Genomic DNA, 21,825 nt, shown 5'->3' on the forward strand with positions numbered 1-21,825 from the left:
GGCCTACAATACAAAAGTCTGTCCTCTAAGCTTCATGATTTCACCAATTTGTACTTGCCATAAATAGTTATAAATCACTGATACAAACTCAGTATAAATCCCAAATTTCATGTTTTACAAATTCTAGTAAATTCAAAATTTCATGCCCTGAGTTCACAACATGGTGCCTTGTTGACTCAACAGAAATATATTGTTCACCTCACAACACAAAACGTAGTAAAGATTTCTGATACCCTGCACAAGCCATATGTGTTCCATATGTATAACCTATTTATTTGCTTTATATTTCAAAGAAACTGAAGTACATAATTACACCTATATAATTATTGTGTGCATCATAAATATAGTGAATAGTAATAATGTCAATATTTATTACCATGATAAATGTTGTTTTGGGGAAACACAAATCTTCCTATTAATGGTTGATTTTTTTAATCTTTACTGGAGCCACCGCACAGCGGGTAGGGCATTTGTCTTGCACGCGGCCGACCTGGGTTTGATTCCTCCCTCTCGGGGAGCCCAGCAAGCCATGGAGAGTATCCCACCTGCACGGCAGAGCCTGGCAAGCTACCCGTGGTGTATTTGTTATGCCAAAAAAAGTAATAACAAGTCTCACAATGGAGATGTTACTGGTGCCCGCTCGAGGAAACCGATGAACAACAGGAGGGCAGTACGACAGTGGTACTTTTTAATCTAATGCAGTGATTAATAGAAAGGAAGAATATTTTCACAGATTTCATTAAATACGTGACATTCCAAAAACCTGTAGTAAGCTATTACAAATATTCCATCCTGACACAGGAATTGATAATAAATTGTAGGAATGGTTGAACTGTCAGATTATTTTCCTTGAAATATTGTACTTCATATCAAACCATATGTTTTTATCTAGAGCTCTAAAGTTTAAAAATATTTAAGATATAGAGTTTGGGTAATATCTTTGACATTTTCTGAAATTATAAAAGATTGTTTCCCATTAGTTTCTCTTTTGGATTTGCCTTTAAAAAGTCCAACTGTATATAGCCTTCTGGATATTTTACATTTTAGAAAAAAATACATTTATAATTTTGAGTCTTTACAATGGTTGAAAATTTTAGAAACATATTATAAATGAACAATGGATTAAAGAATTTATTGAAATAGAAATCACAAAATAAATGACCTATATGGTACCATTTTCCTTTGGCCATCTTTGAGATTCAAACAGACATTTTTACGTGAAAATAATGCCTGATTTTGTACAACCAGCAACAGTTAACTCAAGGAGTTAGAAGGTGAACAAATGAGGAGGGGGTGAGTTTGTAGGTGGTGAAGTGGTAATCCTAAAAGAATACAGAAATAACAATGGTCTACAAAACAATAATTTGAAAATAACGTATTAAATACTTTTCTAACTTGTCATGTAATGACTTAAATCATGACTGCCTTTTAGTTATTTTTTATTATTTAATAAATTTGCTCAGAGGTTGGCTACTGGCTCAATTGCTAATCATTTCTGATATTTCTAGAAAAATTGAATTAACACAGAACAACCACCAGAAGCTGATAAGATGTCAGAGAGCTTCTGAGATTCATATGTCTAATCTCTCTTTTATCTCCATACTTTTCTCTATTGGGAGTTTTAGCTTCTGTTACAGTGTTGAACACAGATAAGAGTAGTTCACAAGGTTCTAGACCGTATCTGGGTGCTAAGGATTTAGTGATGAACAAGATAGGAAAGAGAGTAGCCTTCAGGGAACTCACTGCCTTGTGTGAAAAAAAAGACAAACCAGCAAATTACAACGGAGTGCTAAGTAGGGACAGAGAGACAGTAATTTGGGAATCCAGTCACTAGGAAACCTAATAGACAGCCTAACAACAAGAGGAGGTTGAGTTGAGAAAGTGAAATTTAAACTGATCCTGAAGGATGTTCATCAAGTGTAGCAAAGCCAAACCGTGAGTGGGCCTATATTCAAGTTGTAATACAAGAGCAGCTCCTGAATAAGACCAAGAGTCTGTAGTGCTGTTGTGAACCTGCCTATGATTTTGGATTAGTGAAGCTGCTCATTACCAAAATTCAGCCACCTCTGGTTTCAGTCTATACACTTGAGGAATTTAATTCATTTTCTTGCAGTATCAGATATACTGGGCTGGAGTGATAGCACAGTGGTAGGGAGTTTGCCTTACACGCAGATGACCCAGGTTTGATTCCTCCGCCCCTCTCAAGAGTATCTCGCCCAAACAGCAGAGCCTGGCAAGCTACACGTGGTATATTCGATATGTCAAAAACAGTAACAACAAGTCTCAAAATGGAGAAATTACTGGTGCCCACTCGAGCAAATCAATGACAGTGATAGTGATACAGTAATCAGATATACTGCATAGTGTCATGAAATAGAAACATAAACTATCAGATAATAATAATAATAACAAAAATAATTTTTATTGCTAATGGTATGAGTAGCTGTATTTAACTTTGAAGGTTGTTAACACTGAGGATAAGATGATAGCAACTAGGAGAATGTTTTACAAGAGAGGGGGTATTAATCCCAAGAGGTTGTCACTGATTCATCCTATCATCACAGTATCATTCTATCACTATCATCCCATTGATCATAGATTTGCTAGCGCGGGCCCAGTAACATCTCCATTCATCCTAGCCCTGGGATTTATTTTATTCATTTTTTAATTTTTTTTAATTTTATTGAATCACTGTGAGATATTTATAAGCTTTCATGTTTGGATTACAATCTCAAAATGATCAAACACCCATCCCTCCACCAGTGCACATTCCCCATCACCAATATCCCTGGTATACACCCCCTTTCCCACCTTCCCCCTGCCTCTAAGGCAGACAATATTTCCCTTACTCTCTCTCTACTTTTGGGCATTATAGATTGCAACACAGACACTGAGAGGTCTTCATGTTTGGTCCATTATCTACTTTCGGCACACATCTCCCATCCTGACTGATTCCTCCAGCCATCATTTTCTTAGTGATCCCTTCTTTACTCATTTGCCTTCTCCCTTCCACTCTACAAGCATTCCTCAGGAAGGAGGAGCGAGCCCACATAAGCAACCTAACCTCACAGTTTAAGAGCTGGGAGAATGACCAACAAAAGCAGCCCAATCTGAACAGGAGAAAGGAAATAATAAAACTCAGAGCAGAAATTAATGAGATGGAAACCAGAAAAACAATCTGAAAGATCAATGAAACAATGAGCTGGTTCTTTGAGAAAGTAAACAAGATCAATAAACCTCTAGCAAGACTCACAAAAAAAGGGAGAGAGAAAACCCTAATAAACCAAATTAGAAATGAAAAGGGGGACATTACAACAGAAATTACAGAAATTCAAATGATACTTAGAGATTATTTTGAGAATCTTTATGCCATGAAACATGAAAACCTCGAGGAAATGGATAAATTCCTAGACTTCTATAGCCTCCCAAGGCTGAACCAAGAGGACCTGGAATACCTGAAAAGACCTATCACCATCAAAGACATTGAAACAGTAATAAGAAATCTCCCCAAGCACAAAGATTCTAGCCCAAATGGATTTACTAGTGAATTCTTCCAAACCATTAAAGAGGACTTACTCCCAATCCTCTTTAAGCTTTTCCAGGAAATTGAAGTATCAAAAACACTTCCAAACAGTTTCTATGAAGTAAATATCACCCTGATACCAAAAACAGACAAAGAGAATTAAAGACCCATATCCCTGATGAACACAGATGTAAAGATCTTCAACAAAATATTAGCAAATAGAATCCAACGACTCATCAAAAAGAACATACACCATGACCAAGTATGATTCATCCCAGGGATGCAAGGATGGTTTAACATTTGCAAGTCAATTAACATAATTCATAATATTAATAAAAGAAATAATAAAAACATATGATCATATCAATAGATGCAGAGAAAGCATTTGACAAGATTCAACACCTGTTTATGATGAAAACTCTCAGCAGAATGGGCATCAAAGGAACTTTGCTCAATATAGTCAAAGCCCTGAGATTTTTAGCAGCCTCTCTTTACTGGTCCTTCCCAATGGTGCTGTAGTAGAGGCTCCTCAGGGTCAAGGGAATGAGACCCATCATTGTTACTGTATTTGACATATGAATACGCCACAGGGATTCATATTCATATTCACAGGGATTGCCAGGCTCTCCCCCGTGTGGGCAGTAAACTCTCAGTAGCTTGCCGGGTTCTCCAAGAGGGAGAACTAGGCTATCAGATGTCGCTCTTCCAGGAGCTTGGCTTTATAGTCTCTGGATGTTGGCTGTTGATGGGATTACACGGCAGTGGTGGGGTGGGGGCAGTTTCTGGATGTGACCGCCTAGCTACTGGAAAATGGGGAATTAGGGTGAAAGAAGCCCAGTCCCGATCTGAGAAGTCTTGGAGATCTTGACCTCGGGTCCCGCACACCTGGGTTCCTCTGCCGGTTTCTTCATGTGTGAGGCTCATCCGAAAGTGCGGAGAGGGGCCTTGAGCATGGCTGTGGCTAGGTTCCAGAGGTCTTCAACTGCTGGGGCTCTGCTCAGGGTGGGGAGGGAAAGCCAACCCACGCCCTCTGAGGGACCCTGGTAAAAATAGCCAGGCGCGGGGATAAGAAACTCTGCCCCATCATCTCAGTAGGCTGCTTAAGTAGTTGGAACTCTCTAAATTTTATATTATTTGTAGTTGTGAAGGCCATGGCCTGTGGTGCTGGGCTGGGCTGGGCTGGAAGGACAGTTTAGTTCCCCAACCTGTTAATGGAGGAGGGATGGGGAAAGCATGTATCCAAACCAGGGTGTTGCAGGAGCAAGACAAAGGCTGTGATGAGAGTCACACCTTCAAATCACTTTAAGTTTAGAATGGACATTTAGCGAGATAAAATCATCTTCTAGGAAGCACGTCATTTTTCAAAATTATGTAAATCAAGCATTATCTTTTCTCCCTCTTGGGTTATTTTCTTTCATTGTTTATAAGGACAACATATGTAAAAATGAATGCTACCTCTGACTTATTGCCTTATAGAAATTTTTCTCTATTAAACCGGTTAACTACTCTCTTGCCTAGAGAAGTACTTCCGGTAGTATTTATGATGTCTTAACTCAAACTGGTACAGAATACTCTTATTTCATATTTCATGTTGGCAATATATCACACTGTTGATTTCAGTAATAAAAGAAGAAAATAAAATCTTTGAAGTTACCCATGCATTAATAATTTTGACAACTGAAAATTTACCATAGCACAGAGTTTGTTTTTTCTTTTATTTCTGACACCTATTAAACATAATTCCCATTTTGGCGTCCATTGTTTAGTTGTTGTGAAGAAATTTGTCAGGTGGGTAGCCCAAGAATTTTTCTATCAAAGGATGAGTATAGTGAACAATATGTCCACGGCATTTCCCTTGACTTCTTTCATAAAGGGACATTACAAAGAAAATTACATAGAAGCATTTTCTAGAAGACATGTAATTTGAGGTAACTTACTTCTGGATGCACAAATAGCAATGTTTTTCATCCAGTCATTCAAAAGGTAACCTGGCTGTCATACTGCTAATCAAGTAACTCAAAGAAAACGAAACCCACTGTATTATTTTAACTAAGATTTCTTTTAGCTGTACTGGTGAATTATAATTCTTTAGAAGTTATGTTTTATTATAAAATGAATAGGTAAATGCTTTAAAAATATGAAGCTCTTATGCAGAATGCAATTTTCCTGTTATAATTTATCCAACTAATACATATATATTCTTAAATTTCTAAGAATGTTTTGTTATGATTTCTTCAGTTTAGTCTTGTTAGTAATTGGTTAATAAGACAAAACTACTCAAAGAATAATAAGATCCACCAAACATCTGTGATAATTTTTATTATGTCCCATCATAAAATTCAAGGGAGATTAAAATAATAAAGATCTTCCCTCAAATTAGAATTGGTACATATCCTTGTATTTATTGTATTATGCCTGTACTCATTTAAAAGATCCTATATAATTATTAGAGAATTATAATGTTTCTATCTTTAGAATGTGAGGAAGCTTGGGGAAAATCCCATGGACAATCTGGCTTTCAGCCTATTTATTTTTAAAGTCAGGATAATCTCTCCCTTGCCTCAAAATAATGTGAAAATGTGGAGAAAATGCCAAAAAAGCCAATTTGGTGTGATGAAAGAAATGCCCTATCTAGATGAATTAAAGGCCAGAAATAACAGGATGATTATGCAAAGATATCTATTTAAAAATGATCCTTGGGTAGAATATTCACTTACAAGTAATAATCCTTCCATATCACTAGGGAAGAACTGTGTTTCCTTGCTGACTGCTGTTCATTTGCTATCGCCTAATCCTGGAGTCCAGGAATTCTTGAATTCATCAAAATTGGTTGGGTGCTCGCTATCTGGTTGTGTTCTAGGATTACTGATAGGAGGGAAAATTATCACTTATTAGCTCTGTAGGGAAGGTCATAGTGTAAACTATGTTATTAAGTTGAAAAAAATGGAAAGCTTCTAGCAAAGTACTTTGTAGATATTCAGTAGTTATTGGTAGGGAAACATAATTTGAACAGCAGTAAGCTAAGTAATAACCTTTCAGCTAGTTTCTTCAGGGCTAGCTCAAGGCCTTTTCCATTTTTACAGCAGCAGTGTACTTACTATGTTTTAGAGGTCTGCCAAGGTGCATAATATACTATTACTGAAAAAAAACTCACCTTAAGATCTTTTTAAAGATTTTTTATTAGTGAATCACCATGAGGTACAGTTACAAACATACGAACTTTCATGTTTGCATTTGGTTTACATCTTTCCACAAGTGCCCATTCTCCTCTACCAATGTTCCCAGTATCCCTCACACCACCACCACCCCAACCCCCACCACCCCACCCTGCCTCTTCAGAAGGGCATTCCCTTTTGTTCTCTCTCCTGTTTGGTGTTGTAGTTTGCAATAGAGGTATTGAGTGACCAGCATGTTCGGTCTATAGTCTACTTTCGGCATGCAGCTTTCAACCTGAATGGGTCCTCCCAACATTCTCTACTAGGTGTTCCTTTTTATATCTCTGCTGCCTTTTCCACCAGCCAGTTTCCAAGCTGTGGGGCATACCTTCTAGTTCTTATCTCTACTACTCTTGGGTGTAAGTGTCCTATTCTGCTACTTTATATTCCACATATGAGTGCGATCTTTCTGTGCCTGTCTCTTTCTATCTGACTCATTTCACTAAACACTTTCCATGTTGATCCACTTACATGCAAATTTCATGACTTCATCTTTTCTAACAGCTGCATAGTATTCCATTGTGTAGATGTACCAAGTTTTTTTAACCAGTCATCTGTAATTGGGCACTCCGGTTTTTACCAGATTTTGGCTATTGTAAACAGTGCTGCAATGAACATACAGATTCAGATGTCATTTCTGCTATACCTTTATGCCTCTCCAGGATGTATTCCTAGGAATGGTATTGCTGGGTCAAATGGGAGCTCAATTTCTAATTTTTTGAGAATCGTCCATATTGTTTTCCAAAAGGGCTGAACTTAGTTGGCATTTCCACCAGCAGTGAAGGAGAATGAATCCCTTTCTCCCCACATCTTCTCCAACACCAATTGCTTTTTTTTTTTTGCATGTGGGCCAGTCTCTATGGTCTAAGATAATATCTCATTGTTGTTTTGATCTGCATCTCTCTGCAGCTTTAGGGGATGATTAGTGATGTAGAGCATTTTCTCATGTGCCTCTCAGCTATTTTGATTTCTTCTTTGCAACAGTTCTGTTCATTTCATCACCCCATTTTTTGATCATGTTGGCAGTTTTCGTCTTACGAAGTTCAATCAGTGCCATGTATATCTTTGATAACAACCCCTTATCTGATGGGTATTAGGTGAATATTCTTACCCATTTTGTAAATTGTATTTTAATCACTGTATCTTTTGCGGTGCAGAAACTTCTTAGTTTGAGTTAGTCCCATTTGTTTATCTCTGCTTCCACTTGTTTGGTCAGTTGCATGTCATCTTTGAATATACCATTAGCTTTAATGTCATGGAGGGTTTTGCCAACCTTGTCTTCAATATACCTTATGGATTCTGATCTGACATTGATGTCATTAATCCATTTTGATCTGATTTTTGTGCATGGTGATAGGTCGAGATCAACATTTGGAAATCAATCAACATAATCCATCATATCAACAAAATCAAAGATAAAAACCATATTATCATTTCAATAAATGCAGAGAAAGCATTTGACAAGATCCAACACCCATTTATGATGAAAACTCTAACCAAAATGGGTTTAAAAGGAACTTTCCTCAAGATAGTCAAAGCCATCTACCACAAACACATGGCAAGCATTATTCTCAATGAAGAAAAACTTAGGGAATTCTCTCTAAGATCAGGGACAAGACAAGGATGCCCACTCTCACCACTTCTGTTTAACATATTACAGGAAGTACTAGCAATAGCAATTAGGCAAGAAAAAAACATTGAAGGCATCCAGGTAGGAAAGGAAAAAATCAAGCTCTCACTATTTGCACTATTCGCAGATGATATGATACTGCCTAGAGAAACCTAAAACCTCTACCAAGAAACTCGTAGAAACAATAGACTTGTACAGTAAAGTCGTGGGCTATAAAATCAATACCCAAAAATACATAGCCTTCTTATATGCAAATAACAAGACAAAGGAAAGTGACATAAAAAAAATCCCATTCACAATAGTACCCCAGAAAATCAAGTACCTCGGAATCAGCCGAACTAAGGAGGTAAAGGATCTCTACAAGGAAAACTACAAAATGCTAATCCATGAAATAAAAGAGGACATGATTAAATGGAAACATATTCCCTCCTCATGGATAGGAAGAATTAACATTGTCAAAATGGCAATACTCCCCAAAGCATTATACAGATTTAATGCGATCCCTTTAAGGATACCCATGAAAATATTCAAAGAAATGGAGCAAATACTCCTGAAATTCATATGGAAACAATAAATTCTCACGAATAGCTAAAGCAATTCTTGGGAAAACTATGATGGGAGGCATCACCCTCCCCGACCCCAAACTTTACTACAAAGCAGTAATAAAACAGCATGGTACTGGAACAAAGGCAGAACCACAGGCCAATGGAACAGGGTGGAATATCCCTACACAACCCCAATTGTATGAACATCTAATCTTTGATAAGGGAGCAAGAAAGTCACGTGAAGTGGAGCAAAGAAAGCCTTTTTAACAAATGGTGCTGGCATAACTGGACAACCATATGCAAAAAAGTGGGTTTAGATCTCACCTTAAGATCTTTTAAGTAGAACAGCTTTGATAGAGAAATCGGTAAATGCATATAGATATGGGTTTAGAATATATTTTGCTTGGTAACAAGATCATACTCCTATTAATAAAGTTCACCACCTTGGTTTCTCAGGTAAAAAAATTATATGTCAGGAAGCAAGAAGATAGAGTGTTTTCAAAAGTTTAATGAGCAATTATAAATATAATTTATTAAATATAATCACCAATTTGTTGATAATAGATAACTATTATATATGAATTTTGTAAGGAAAAGATACATTCATGTAATACATTTTTGTTCGATTCTTCACTAGTAAAACTTTTGTGTGTGTGTCATTAATGAATTTCCTGATAATAGTATATACATGAACAATCAGAGTTCTTTGGAATTCTATTTCTGGAGTTAGATATCCTTGGAATAAAGCTGTTAATATGTGAGCTAACCAGTTTCCCTTCTTTGAAATAGAAGCAATAATTGTTTGTATTAATTGGTCCTTAAAGACTAAATGAGAAATAAAGACAGCGGAAAGTCTGGCATATAGTATATACTTAGTAAGTATTGATGTTTTCTTTATTGTGGGGAAATATATATTAGGCATACTTCACGTGCATCTTTAGGTATTTAAAGTCCTTTTCTCACATTCATTGAACTACTTGTTTAGAATATTACTTAGAAAAATATTGCATCTTAGAAAATTAATCAGTAGACTGATAGCTGAAATTTGTTTACAATAAAGGAATCTTTTCTACGTAATGAGTTGAATTGTTTTGGTTTAAGGTTTTGTTTAATTTTGGGACAACAGCTATAGTCCTAGAAAATGTGTCAGAAAGTGTTCTTTCAGTAATTGAAATAACTACCTAACATAAGTTTGATATGCGCTTTTAAAAATGAAAAGTTTATAGATGTACATATCTATGCTTATATATGTTTTTTGGCAGTGCTCAGGGCTTGGTTCTGGTCTGTGCTCAGGGATCACTCCTGGTGAGACTCAGGGGAACAGAGGAGATGCCAAAGATCAAACCTGGGGTAGCCGTGTGTAAGGCCTTAACTGCTGTAGTATCTCTGCAACCCACAAACATACATTTTATATATCTTATTCTAATTGGTTATCAGATCTTAACTTTGCATTATAATATGAAATTTCCACCTTGTGTAATTTTTAATAAGTTGCTTTAGACTCCCTTCTTCTATAGGAGATCAGTGATAAAAAATTCTTTAAGACCATCATATTTCTGCTTATCACGATAGTTAAAATAAACTTAATTTATGAATGATAGTAAATTTAAACGTTAAAAATTTTAGGTTTTAATTAGTAAAATATGTTGCGCACTCAACTGAATATGAAAGAAATTAATATTATTAATCCTTAAATTAACCGTAATGTGCCCTGATCATTTAAACACATAATTTACATAGTAATTTGTAAAATATTTGTAAAGCCTTACTTTGGGGAAAAATATAAGATGTTCCAAGTACATTGTATTAATGATTTCGTAAAATAGTTCATTTACTTAAAATTATAGCACTGTAACACTGTCGTCCCGTTGTTCATTGAATTGCTCAAGCGGGTACCAGTAACATCTCCATTGTGAGACTTGCTACTGTTTTTGGCATATGGAATATGCCATAGGTAGCTTTCCAGGCTCTGCCATGCAGGTCAGATACTCTCGGTAGCTTGCTGGGCTCTTGGAGAGAGACAGAGGAAAACCCGGGTTGGCTGTGTGCAAGGCAAATGCCCTACCCTCTGTGCTATCACTCTAGTCCACAGATAGTAGGAAAGGAATACACATTATATTTTGCATAATGTAAATTCATGCAAATAAGCGTTATATTTTACATAAATAATGGTTATTTATGCAAATATCCTTTCAGTATCTGTATTGCAAACCATGATGCCCAAAAGAAAAGAAAGAATTAAAATTATAATTTGGTTGTTTTTAGGAATCTTTTGAAAGAAATAAAATGTAATGTGTGTATTATTTTAAAGTAATATGAGCAAAAATAGCTTGGTTGCTTATGAAGCGGTACCTATATATCTATACTTTGTAAAACACTGGAATTAAATTACTATATTGCTATTTAAGGCTCTTCATTAACATACACATCACCTCTTATAAAGTGTTACCAGAAATGAAAGTATTCATTCGAAGGTAGTCTTTGCTTTTGAGGCTATTGTTGTCTCAGGAAAGAAACATAAGTATGCCAGCAAAATATGACAAAGTATTGCTGTAAAGTGAAAAATTGCTATTTATAATTATTATTTAGCTCATATTGACACATTAGAACTTACAAATATTGTTGATAAGCCCTCTGGTGACTTTTGCTTTTGTTCTGTTTTGTTTTGTGCCACACATGACGAGGCTGTGTGCAGGGCTAATGCCCTACTGATTGTACACTCGTTCTGGCCCCAACACATCTGTACTTTTAAGATAAAATCCTGGGGCTGGAGCAATAGCACAGTGGGTAGGGCATTTGCCTTGCATGTGGCCGACAAGGTTCAATTCCCAGCACCCCATATGGTCCCCTGAACACTACCAGGAGTAATTCCTGAGTGCAGAGCCAGGAGTAACCCCTGAGCATTGCCAGATGTGACCCAAAAAGCAAAATAAATAAATAAATAGATAAATAAATAAATAAATGTCCTTATATTTTTAGATAGTTTGAATGGCATGTATTATAGAGCATTTGATTATGTATGTGAAAGAATTTCAAAATGACATCATTGCCTTCTAACCCCAGTCCTTATTGCCAAGAATGCCTATTAATGTCTTGATTTAGCTGAGGTTTTTCATAAGAGAAAAATTTTCTGCTTTGTCCTATTGTATATAATATTTCTCTGGGTTGTTTATTAAATAACATAATTTATCTTTAACATGAATTTATGTAGAGATCACTTCTATTGATAGTCACATTTTAAAGATCTTGAGACTGTTGATTTTTTTTCTACTTTCAGTTGTCAACTTTTAAACTGACAAATTTTGAAATCATAACTTTTGTCATTTAATAGAAAATTCACTTCATTTATATTTATCAGAATTGTTCATATATAGATATTTGCATTCTGGTTTTCAAATCCCCACTCTGACCAACTAGTTACATAGTTTCGTTCTTATGTAGTTTCTTTTGTATTAGTAAAGCATGTCTTAAATTCTATTCTCCACCCTATCAACAACTAATCTAGCTAATCTTTTAATAATTCTTTACTAGTTATTGTAAACATACACCCACATTTTCAACTGATTATAGGGAAATGATATTGGTAATTTTAGCATTTCTAGTTTTATTGTGGACTGGAGCAATAGTACAGCAGTAAGGCATTTGCCTTGCACTTGGCCAACCCGGGTTTGATCCCTCTGTCCCGCTTAGAGAGCCCGGCAAGCTACCGAGAATATCTTGCCCGCACGGCAGAGCATGGCAAGCTACTGGTGGTATATTTAATATGCTCAAAACAGTAACAAGTCTCATAATGGAGACGTTACTGGTGCCCACTTGAGCAAATCAATGAATTACTGGACGACAGTGCAGTGCTATTGAAGCTGACCCAAAATTAATTGAGAGCTGGAATTATTATTTTTTAAAAAATTGAAAGAAAACCACGCCTTGCACCTGGATTGTAAAAATTAAAAGAATGTTTCCTTAATCTTCTCTCAGAAGAAGTTTGTATCAAGATTGAACCCTTGGTCATAAATCTTTCTTTATAGTTACAAAGATGTTAGCATATGCCGCAGAGGACTAGACACAGGAAATTTGTTGATCTCCCTGGCAGTCACCAGTCTGTGTGGCCCTAAAATGTTTCTTCTTGGTTCTTTTGCTCTATAAAGTTACTCCTGTGAGCACTTAGAAATATGGCTTGCTTGAATGTGAATTTACCATCATCCACCCTGCTGGTTTGTAGCTAATAAAGGTCTTTGTCTATCAGCAACCTTCTCTCTGGATTTATTGTCCTCCCCAAGCCACAGTGGACCTGCACTGTTACAATCCCATTATGATCTAATGCAGTTGCCTTCAGTTGAACTTCTCAGACTTTTTATTAAGTATTCCACTTTTTTCCTACCTTACACTCCATGTAACATTACTTTCTACCATGGCTGTTATGTTCTACCACATATTTATAATTTTCCGTTTTTTATACTTCTTCCTGGACTTGCTTTTGTACTTTTCTTGAAGGACATCAAAAGTTTCTGTAAAACTGCCTTTAATATTCTTTGTTATCATTTTAAAACTGTTGTCAGTAAGTTATCTCTGTAAGTTTCTATTTCACTTTCATATCTGAAAGATATTTTCTTTCTAAATCGAATTTTAGGTGAATATGTTCTTTTATTGCTCAAAAAGTATCATTTCTTTGTCTTATGACTTCCATCATTTCTTTTCAGTGGAAAGCTGTCAGAATTTTTTGTTAGTTGTTGACAGTAGTAAGTCTTTTTTTTTCTTTGATTATTTTCAGTCATTTTTTTCTTACTTTAGTTCATGGCAATTTTACTGTGATGTGCATAAATATGGGTTTCTTTGTACATACCTTATTTAATGTTTTAGAACTTCTTGAATCTGTGCTTTGATGTTCTTCATTAGTTTAGAGAATTTCTCTTCATATATCACTCCTGCTTTATTCTGTGTCCTCTTATGTTAGATTCTGATTACGCTGATTTCATATATTCTATTATGGTATTTCTTTTTGGTATTATCCCCCTCCATATTTTGTAGTTTCTTTGTTCTCTTATATTTTTTCTTTCCTATTTTCTTTCCATGCTTCTAGTCATACTTCATTTCACTACTCTTTATTTACTCTTTCCACAATCTTTCATTAAATATGCCTATTTAGTTTTGAATTCTAATTATACATTTCATTTTATCTTATAAAAATTATTTTGGGAAAAATTTTCCAGTTCAAACTCAGAAGCCTACATTATTACTTTTTAGTTTTTTAATATATCCATTACAGTTATTTTAGAGTCTCTGATAACTGCACTTACTAGAAAAATCCACTCATTTTCTATTTTCTGTTCTTTGTTTATACTAGTTGATAGATCTGAACTTTTATAAAAAATAAGGCTTTCTATATGCAACGTTTTTAGAGACTATGTGTTAGAGCTACTATCTTGCTCAGGCCTACTCTAGCATTTAATATATAGTTCAGTGAGAAGTAATGATCTTTGTTCAGATTCTGGGTTATGTTTGATTTAGGACTGTGACTGGCTTTCCTGGGTTTGCTGCACAGGTGGAGGGTGGCTCTGAATAAACCCCAGCACTATGCTGATGTGTACGAGAACTCCTTTTTATTTTTGTTCTGGCTTGGCTTTGCTTTGGTTTCGGAGCCTCAGCCAGCTATGTTCAGCGATTACTCCTGGCTCAGCACTCAGGGACACTCTGGGTCATCTTCAAGAACCATACGGGGTGCTGGAAACTGAATCCAGGTCTGGCATTCTCCTTTCTGTGCTTAGGCCCCTGTTTGTTTTCTTTTTTTAAATGTTTTTTATTTTCTTATTATTGGACTGGAGCCATAGCAGGTAGGGTGTTTGCCTTGCACATGGCCAACCCGGGTTCGATTCCTTTCTCCCTCTCAGAGAGCCCGGCAAGCTACCGAGAGTATCCTGCCCTCACAGCAGAGCCTGGCAAGCTACCCATGGCATATTCGATATGCCAAAAACAGTAAAAAGTATCACAATGGAGACGTTACTAGTGCCCACTCGAGCAACTCCATGAGCAATGGGAGGACAGTGCTAGAGCACTACAGTATTTATTATTGTGGTTACAGGAAATGCAATATTGTTTATATATGTACTTTTTGTGTTTATGTTTATACTTTTTGCAGTACAAAGTTAAGTCCTACCCAAAGCTTTTTTTGTTGGTTTGTTTTTGTTTCCCTCAAAGTGGCTGATACTGCCCCTGTGTGGTGGGCAGAGGCTGGCAGTGGTACAGTTGTGGCCATGTGTAAATGGGCGGGTGTGAACAGGCTGTCAGCAGTGGACTTGGTGCAATTAGAGATACTTTTCATTTGTTGCTATAAAAAAGGTAGATTTCCAAGGCACAAGTGGGGGTGTGAAAAGTACTAAATATTTATCCTGGAAGGGAGAAGGTATGCCAGGGGAACCTCTGGATTAGAGTTTTCAGAAAGCTTTCCTACGTCTCACTCAGAGTTTTAGTTTAGATTCTTAATCTTCTGTTCTACCCAGTTTAAGCATTAAGCTCACTTTCTGTGCTTCCATTTGTTTTCCAACTTCTGGCCTTTTTTAATCCCAGGCCCTCTGTTTCTCTAGTTCTACAAGATTATGAAGTCTCTCCTACAGTCTCCTCTGAATTATTTTTGTCTTCCCCCCTCTCTTAAGTATTGACTGACTCCTTTAGGGTAAAAGTAACTTTCAAATTGTCCACTCATTTCCCTGTTGATTCTTTTTTTCTGAGATGTTGATCTCTTTATTCTACTCTTCTTCATTAGCTTTCTAATGTTTAAACAGAATCTTTACAATGTCACTCTTCAAAAACTAATCAACCATAGTTATAAGCCAACATAAACGTCACTGTCTGCCTGCTATGTGCCAATCTAAGACTAAACTAATAGGAGGGCAGGGGAAGTATGTTTTCAGGGTCCCTAAAATAATCAAATTGTATGCATGTCAGATATATATGTATATATGTGTGTGTGTGTGTGTGTGTGTGTGTGTGTGTGTGTATCACTGTCACTGTATCACTGTCATCCCATTGGTCATTGATTTGCTTGAGCGGACACCAGTAACGTCTCCATTGTGAGACTTGTTACTGTTTTTGGCATACTAAATACGCCATGGGTAGCTTGCCAGGAGGGATACTCTCGGTATCTTGCTGGGCTCTCCGAGAGGGACGGAGGAATCGAACCCAGGTTGGCTGCGTGCAAGGCAAATGCCCTACCTACTGTGCTATCGCTCCAGTCTTATATATGAATATATATGTATATTATGTTCGCTAATTTAGGAATTAATATAACATGAAAATGTGATTTATAAAAATATTTATTGCTAAGTGTTTATGTCGGAGGCATATTAACCATGTTTGAGGAGAAACACGTCAACTGGCCTAGACATGGGTTAAAGAAAATGAGTCTTCGAATGCTTCTCCAGGAGGCGTGTCCCTAGAAATGAATTTCAAAGACTGCGAAGCATAATTTGCTCCTTATTTGACCCAATATACCTTCTATATCTGCCATCTTAATTACAAAATACATATGGCTTATTTCAATTCAAAACAGTGATGCATTTCATAGATTAAAAATGCATTTGGAAAAATAAAAGTTACTTTAAATTATTTAACAATGGCTATTGATTTTTCTACAGGTATTCAAAGCAATGAATATCCCGCAGATCAGAAATCCATCACTGCCTCCCCCAGAAAAAATGCCGGAAGCTTATTCCACAAAGATTGCTCTTTTTGGTGCAGGACCAGCAAGTATCAGTTGTGCTTCGTTTTTGGCTCGATTAGGCTACTCTGATATCACTATCTTTGAAAAACAAGAATATGCTGGTGGTTTAAGGTAATGCCTATGTTCATCTCATGTTCAAACAATCAAAAATTATAAAGAAAAGCAATGATGAATACTATTAGTTCATATCCTATGGTAATATCAGACTGACCTAGTATTTAAATATTCCTTTCTAAATGTTTAGATTTTGATTTTGTTATTAACTTTCCATCGCATTTTACTTGAGTAGCTTTTAGTTAAAAATTCCTCACTCTAGATCTGAGATTTTAAGAAAAATCTAAGCCAAATATTTCAGGAATCTATCATAGAGCAATTTATTTTATCACTGTGAATATTTTGCTTTATGGAGATCTATAAAAATTGTGAAAATTAGAGATAGGATGAACCAGCTCCCTGAAATATTGGATGATTCATCTGTTGTTCGTGCAGACATGTTTTCTGCTGTGTCTTCTCAAGTTATAACCTGAGGTTTTGCGTTTAACTAAACTACTGAGAATCTGCTAACATGCTTCATTTTAATGCACATTTATGCAGCGTTTATATCATACAATTTTTCTTCTATTTGTCAGGGTTTTAACTATAAACCTATTTTCATTCATAGTCTTTTTTTTGGTTAAAGATTCATACATTACAGTGGAAAATGTTCACATTATATCAGTGACTTTCAGGTATCCATGCCACTTAAAAAATGGATGAAGTTATTATTATTTAAAATAAGTAGAGTGCTATAGTGAACATATGTAACATTTAGGACTATAAGAAAATAAGTTGAGTATATGCTACTAAAAATCTGTTGTAAGGCTGAGAAAGAATGTGTGTGGTATTTTATAATATTGGGAGCTTATTGTTGTCCCCACTAATTGTGTTCTCCTGCATTAGAAAAATGACATACTATAAAATAGAAGCATTTGACATTTCTGTTGCTGGAACTAGCTTTTAAGTTTTGAGGACCACTTTAAATATGCTTTAAGCAATATATATTTATCATATTTAATAATCACCAAGATACATTCAGTCAGCTTTTGACTAAATTTTGTGCTCTTAAAAATATTTTATGGCTCTCATGTAAACAGATATAAGCATATGTATACATTTCAAGATTGTTCAGATAACAATATGTGAAACCCAAGAGCCCCTACCATTAGTACAAAAGGATTTCCATTATCAAATAGAAGTATCACATAATAGAAATACATACCTTAAAGTATATAATGCATAAGCCAATTGTCAAAAAATAATTTTTTTCTGTATTGAAGTTTTACCACTAGGAATAACGCATATAATAATTTTTCTGGAAACTAATATGTTCTTTCACTGGAGTGACTTAGCATTGTAGATCAAAGTGTTTAAGGGCGCTCCCAGCTCTGTGCTTTTCGGTCTCTCCCAGCAGTGTTTGACAGGCACTGCAGTACCAGGAATCAGTCCGTAGCACGTCCCTCCCTACCCCGCCCCTCCGCTGTGAAAGCATGTCCTCAGCCCCTTATTTTCTTTCTTTTTAATTTTATTTATTTATTTATTTTTAATTAGTGAATCACTGTGAGGGTACAGTTACAGATTTACTCATTTTTGTGCTCATGTTTCCCTCATACAAAGTTCGAGAACCCATCCCTTCACCAGTGCCCATTCTCCACCACCAGTAAACCCAGCATCCCTCCCACCCTACCCAATCCCATCTACCCCCACCCCACCCTGCCACTGTGGCAGGGTATTCCCTTTTGTTCTCTCTCTCTAATTAGGTGTTGTGGTTTGCAATAAAGGTGCTGAGTGGCCACTGTGTTCAGTCTCTAGTCTACATTCAGCCTGCATCACCCTTCCCCTGCATGGCTTCCGACCGCATTATACTTGGTGATCCCTTCTCTGAGTTGCCCTTTCCCCAGAATGTGAGGCCAGCCTCCAAGCCATGGAGTCAACCTCCTGGTACTTATTTCTACTATTCTTGGGTGTTAGTCTCCTACTCTGTTATTCTATATTCCACAGATGAGTGCAATCTTTCTATGTCTGTCTCTGTCTTTCTGACTCATTTTACTTAGCATGATACGTTCCATGCCAATCCACTTATATGCAAAATTCATGACCTCATTTTTTCTAACAGCTGCATAGTATTCCATTGTATAGATGTACCAAAGTTTCTTCAACCAGTCATCTGTTCTAGGGCACTTGGGTTTTTTTCCAGATTCTGGCTATTGTAAACAGTGCTGTGATGGATATATAAGTGCAGATGTCATTTCGACTATACTTTTTTGCTTCTCTGGGATATATTCCCAGCAGTGGTATTGCTGGATCAAATGGGAGCTCAATTTCTAATTTTTTGAGAATCATCCATATTGTTTTCCAAAAGGGCTGAACCAGTCGGCATTCCCACCAGCAGTGTAGAAGGGTCCTTTTCTCCCCACATCCTCTCCAACAGTGGATGCTTTTGTTCTTTTGGATGTGTGCTAGTCTCTGTTGTGTGAGGTGGTATCTCATGGTTGTTTTTATCTGCATCTCCCTGATGATTAGTAAAGTAGAGAACTTTTTCATGTGCCTTTTGGCCATTCGTATTTCTTCCTTGGGAAAGTTTCTGTTCAATTCTTCGCCCCATTTTCTGATGGGGTTGGATGTTTTCTTCTTGTAGAGTTCAACCAGTGCTTTATATACCCTTGATATTAACCCCTTATCTGATGGGTAGTGTGTAAATATCCTTTCCCATTCTGTGGATAGTCTTTGGATTCTGGTCATTGTATCTTTTGCGGTGCAGAAGCTTTTTAGTTTAATGTAGTCCCATTTGTTTATCTCTGTTTTCACTTGGTTGGTCAGTTGAATGTCATCTTTGAAGATACCTTCAATGTACCTTATGGTTTGTGGTCTGATATTGAGGTCTTTAATCCATTTTGATCTGACTTTTGTGCATGGTGTCAGGTCGAGAAGACCATAATTTTCTTTTTTCTTTTTTGATTTTGGGCCACATGCAACTATATTCAGGGCTAGCTCCTGGCTCTACACTCGGGGATCCTGATGTGATTTGGGAGACCATATGGGATATCGGGAATTGAACCCAGATGAGCTGTGTGCAAGGCAAGCACCCTATCCACTGTACTATTACCCTGGCTCTTAGACTATATTTTCTGAAAGGAATTTTACCATGGCTTGTTTAATTAGGAAACGCAACATACAGGAAGCATCTGAGTAAGCACTATGCCCTTATAAATTAAACATATCAACAGATATATTAGTTAAAAACATAAATGATCTTGGGGTCAGTTTACAGGGGTTAAAACACTTGCCTGGATGTGGCTGACCTTGGTTAGATCCCTGGCATGACATACAGCATACCATGCAAAACCAGGAGTAAGTCATGAGGACTTTCAGATGTGACCCCCAATCCCATAGGTATTTGTGAGTATGAGTTTATATGCATATGTATGTATATAAACACACATGGATACACACACACATATATATGTATAAACTTAGAATTTTTGTATCTTAGTAATACAGGAAGAAATATTTTTTATGAGAAACCTAAAATGGAATGAGTCCTGTTTGTGAACTAAAGTTTAGATAATATTTATAGTTACATAAAAGCTTATTGTGCTGGATAGGTAATTCTAAGTCAGGTGTGACCTCCAAACCTATATGTGTTTGTATGAGTTTATATGCATATATACATATTTATATTTATGCATATAAACACACATAAATGCACATATATATATATGCATATATATGTATTAACTTAGCATTTGTGTATCTTAGTAGTACAGGAAGAAATACTTTATTTTCACGAGAAACCTAAAATGGAATGGACTCTGTTTGTGAACTATAGTTTAAATAATATTTATAGTTACATAAAAGTTTATTGAGGGCTGGAGCAACAGCACAGTGGGTAGGGCATTTGCCTTCCACGCGGCTAACCTGGGTTTGATTCCCAGCATCCCATAGGGTCCCCTGAGCACCGCCAGGAGTAATTTCTGATTGCAGAGCCAGGAGTAACCCCTGAGCATTGCTAGGTTTGGCCAAGAAGAAAAAAAATTATTGTGCTGGATAGGTAATTTTAAGTCAGACAAACATTAAAATTGTGTCTTTATATACTTATTGAACATTTGATAGTGGACAGATTCCTTTGATTAATGGCCAGTTATGAATGTCTTTAAAAAGTACTAAAAAATCATTTTATTTCCATTGGCTTTGAACCTTCTAGTGTCTAGAAACAATAGGAAGTTTTTCATCAGTCTCAATTGAATCATGCCATGGTAGAATCATAGTGTCATTATTGCACGATTATAAAACCTGACACTGGAATTTAGCCAAAATTACAACCACAACACTTTACTGTTGATTTATTTTCTCATGTATAGATACCATTTGTTCACTTGTATTTTCAGTGTCTAAAAAGATTAAATTAACTTTGTGTTTGTAATCAATTGCTAAAAGAGGTGATGTCAAGTTTTATCTTCCCTTCTTTGCATCCAAACATTCCTTTGTCCCTTGTAGGATAGAATCTCAAGCACTTTTTAAAAATCACTGAGTTTGTAGATAATATCCAGGATTTAATCCTGACTGTATTGAATGCAATTTATTATTTTTTATTCTGTAAGAAACTTATAATACAATTAGATCTTTACTTCAACTGTTGCATTCTTTATAGGATACAAGTTTAAAGGCATAAAATTCATGATATTATACAACAAAGTTAAATTCCTTATTAAAGAATGTAAGCATGCAAAGCGATTTTGCTTCTATCTGTAAAATTTAATATATATATTTTATGTAGGATATCTAGGACAATGGTAATTTTTACTTGATCTCAGAGATTGATGTATTTTAATTATCTATTATATTTCACTTTGATTGACACCACAAAGTGTGGGGTCAAGGGGAAATTGTTACAGAAAAAATTTTGAGAACATGTGTGAGGTAACAATTTAGAATCCAGGTGTCATAAGCAGACTTTAGTAAGGCTTTTTTTTTCACAAAGTATAGACGGATTATGCTTATAAAAGAATAGAAATAAATTTTCATAGGATTTACAAAAAGACATGAACATAGAAGAAACATTTTTCTAGTTTATCTGACACTCCAGAGGTCTACTAAAGGGTTTACAGATTAGAGTGGTCACAAGCAAATTTTCATTACTACAGCAAGCTTGCAGTGTAATT

The 21,825-nt window shown here is 36.0% G+C and overlaps 1 protein-coding gene across 1 annotated transcript in view; it reads left to right on the forward strand.

Annotated features, from left to right (window-relative positions):
• Window positions 1-21,825, forward strand: part of DPYD (dihydropyrimidine dehydrogenase) — a 980,594-nt gene that overhangs the window by 262,501 nt on the left and 696,268 nt on the right. Inside the window, exon 6 of the mRNA XM_055145227.1 lies at window positions 16,542-16,738. Coding sequence (XP_055001202.1) covers window positions 16,542-16,738 — 197 coding nt within the window. The remainder of the gene's footprint in view (window positions 1-16,541; window positions 16,739-21,825) is intronic.

This window comes from Sorex araneus, chromosome 8, assembly GCF_027595985.1.
Source record: "Sorex araneus isolate mSorAra2 chromosome 8, mSorAra2.pri, whole genome shotgun sequence".
NCBI classification, from domain to species: domain Eukaryota; kingdom Metazoa; phylum Chordata; class Mammalia; order Eulipotyphla; family Soricidae; genus Sorex; species Sorex araneus.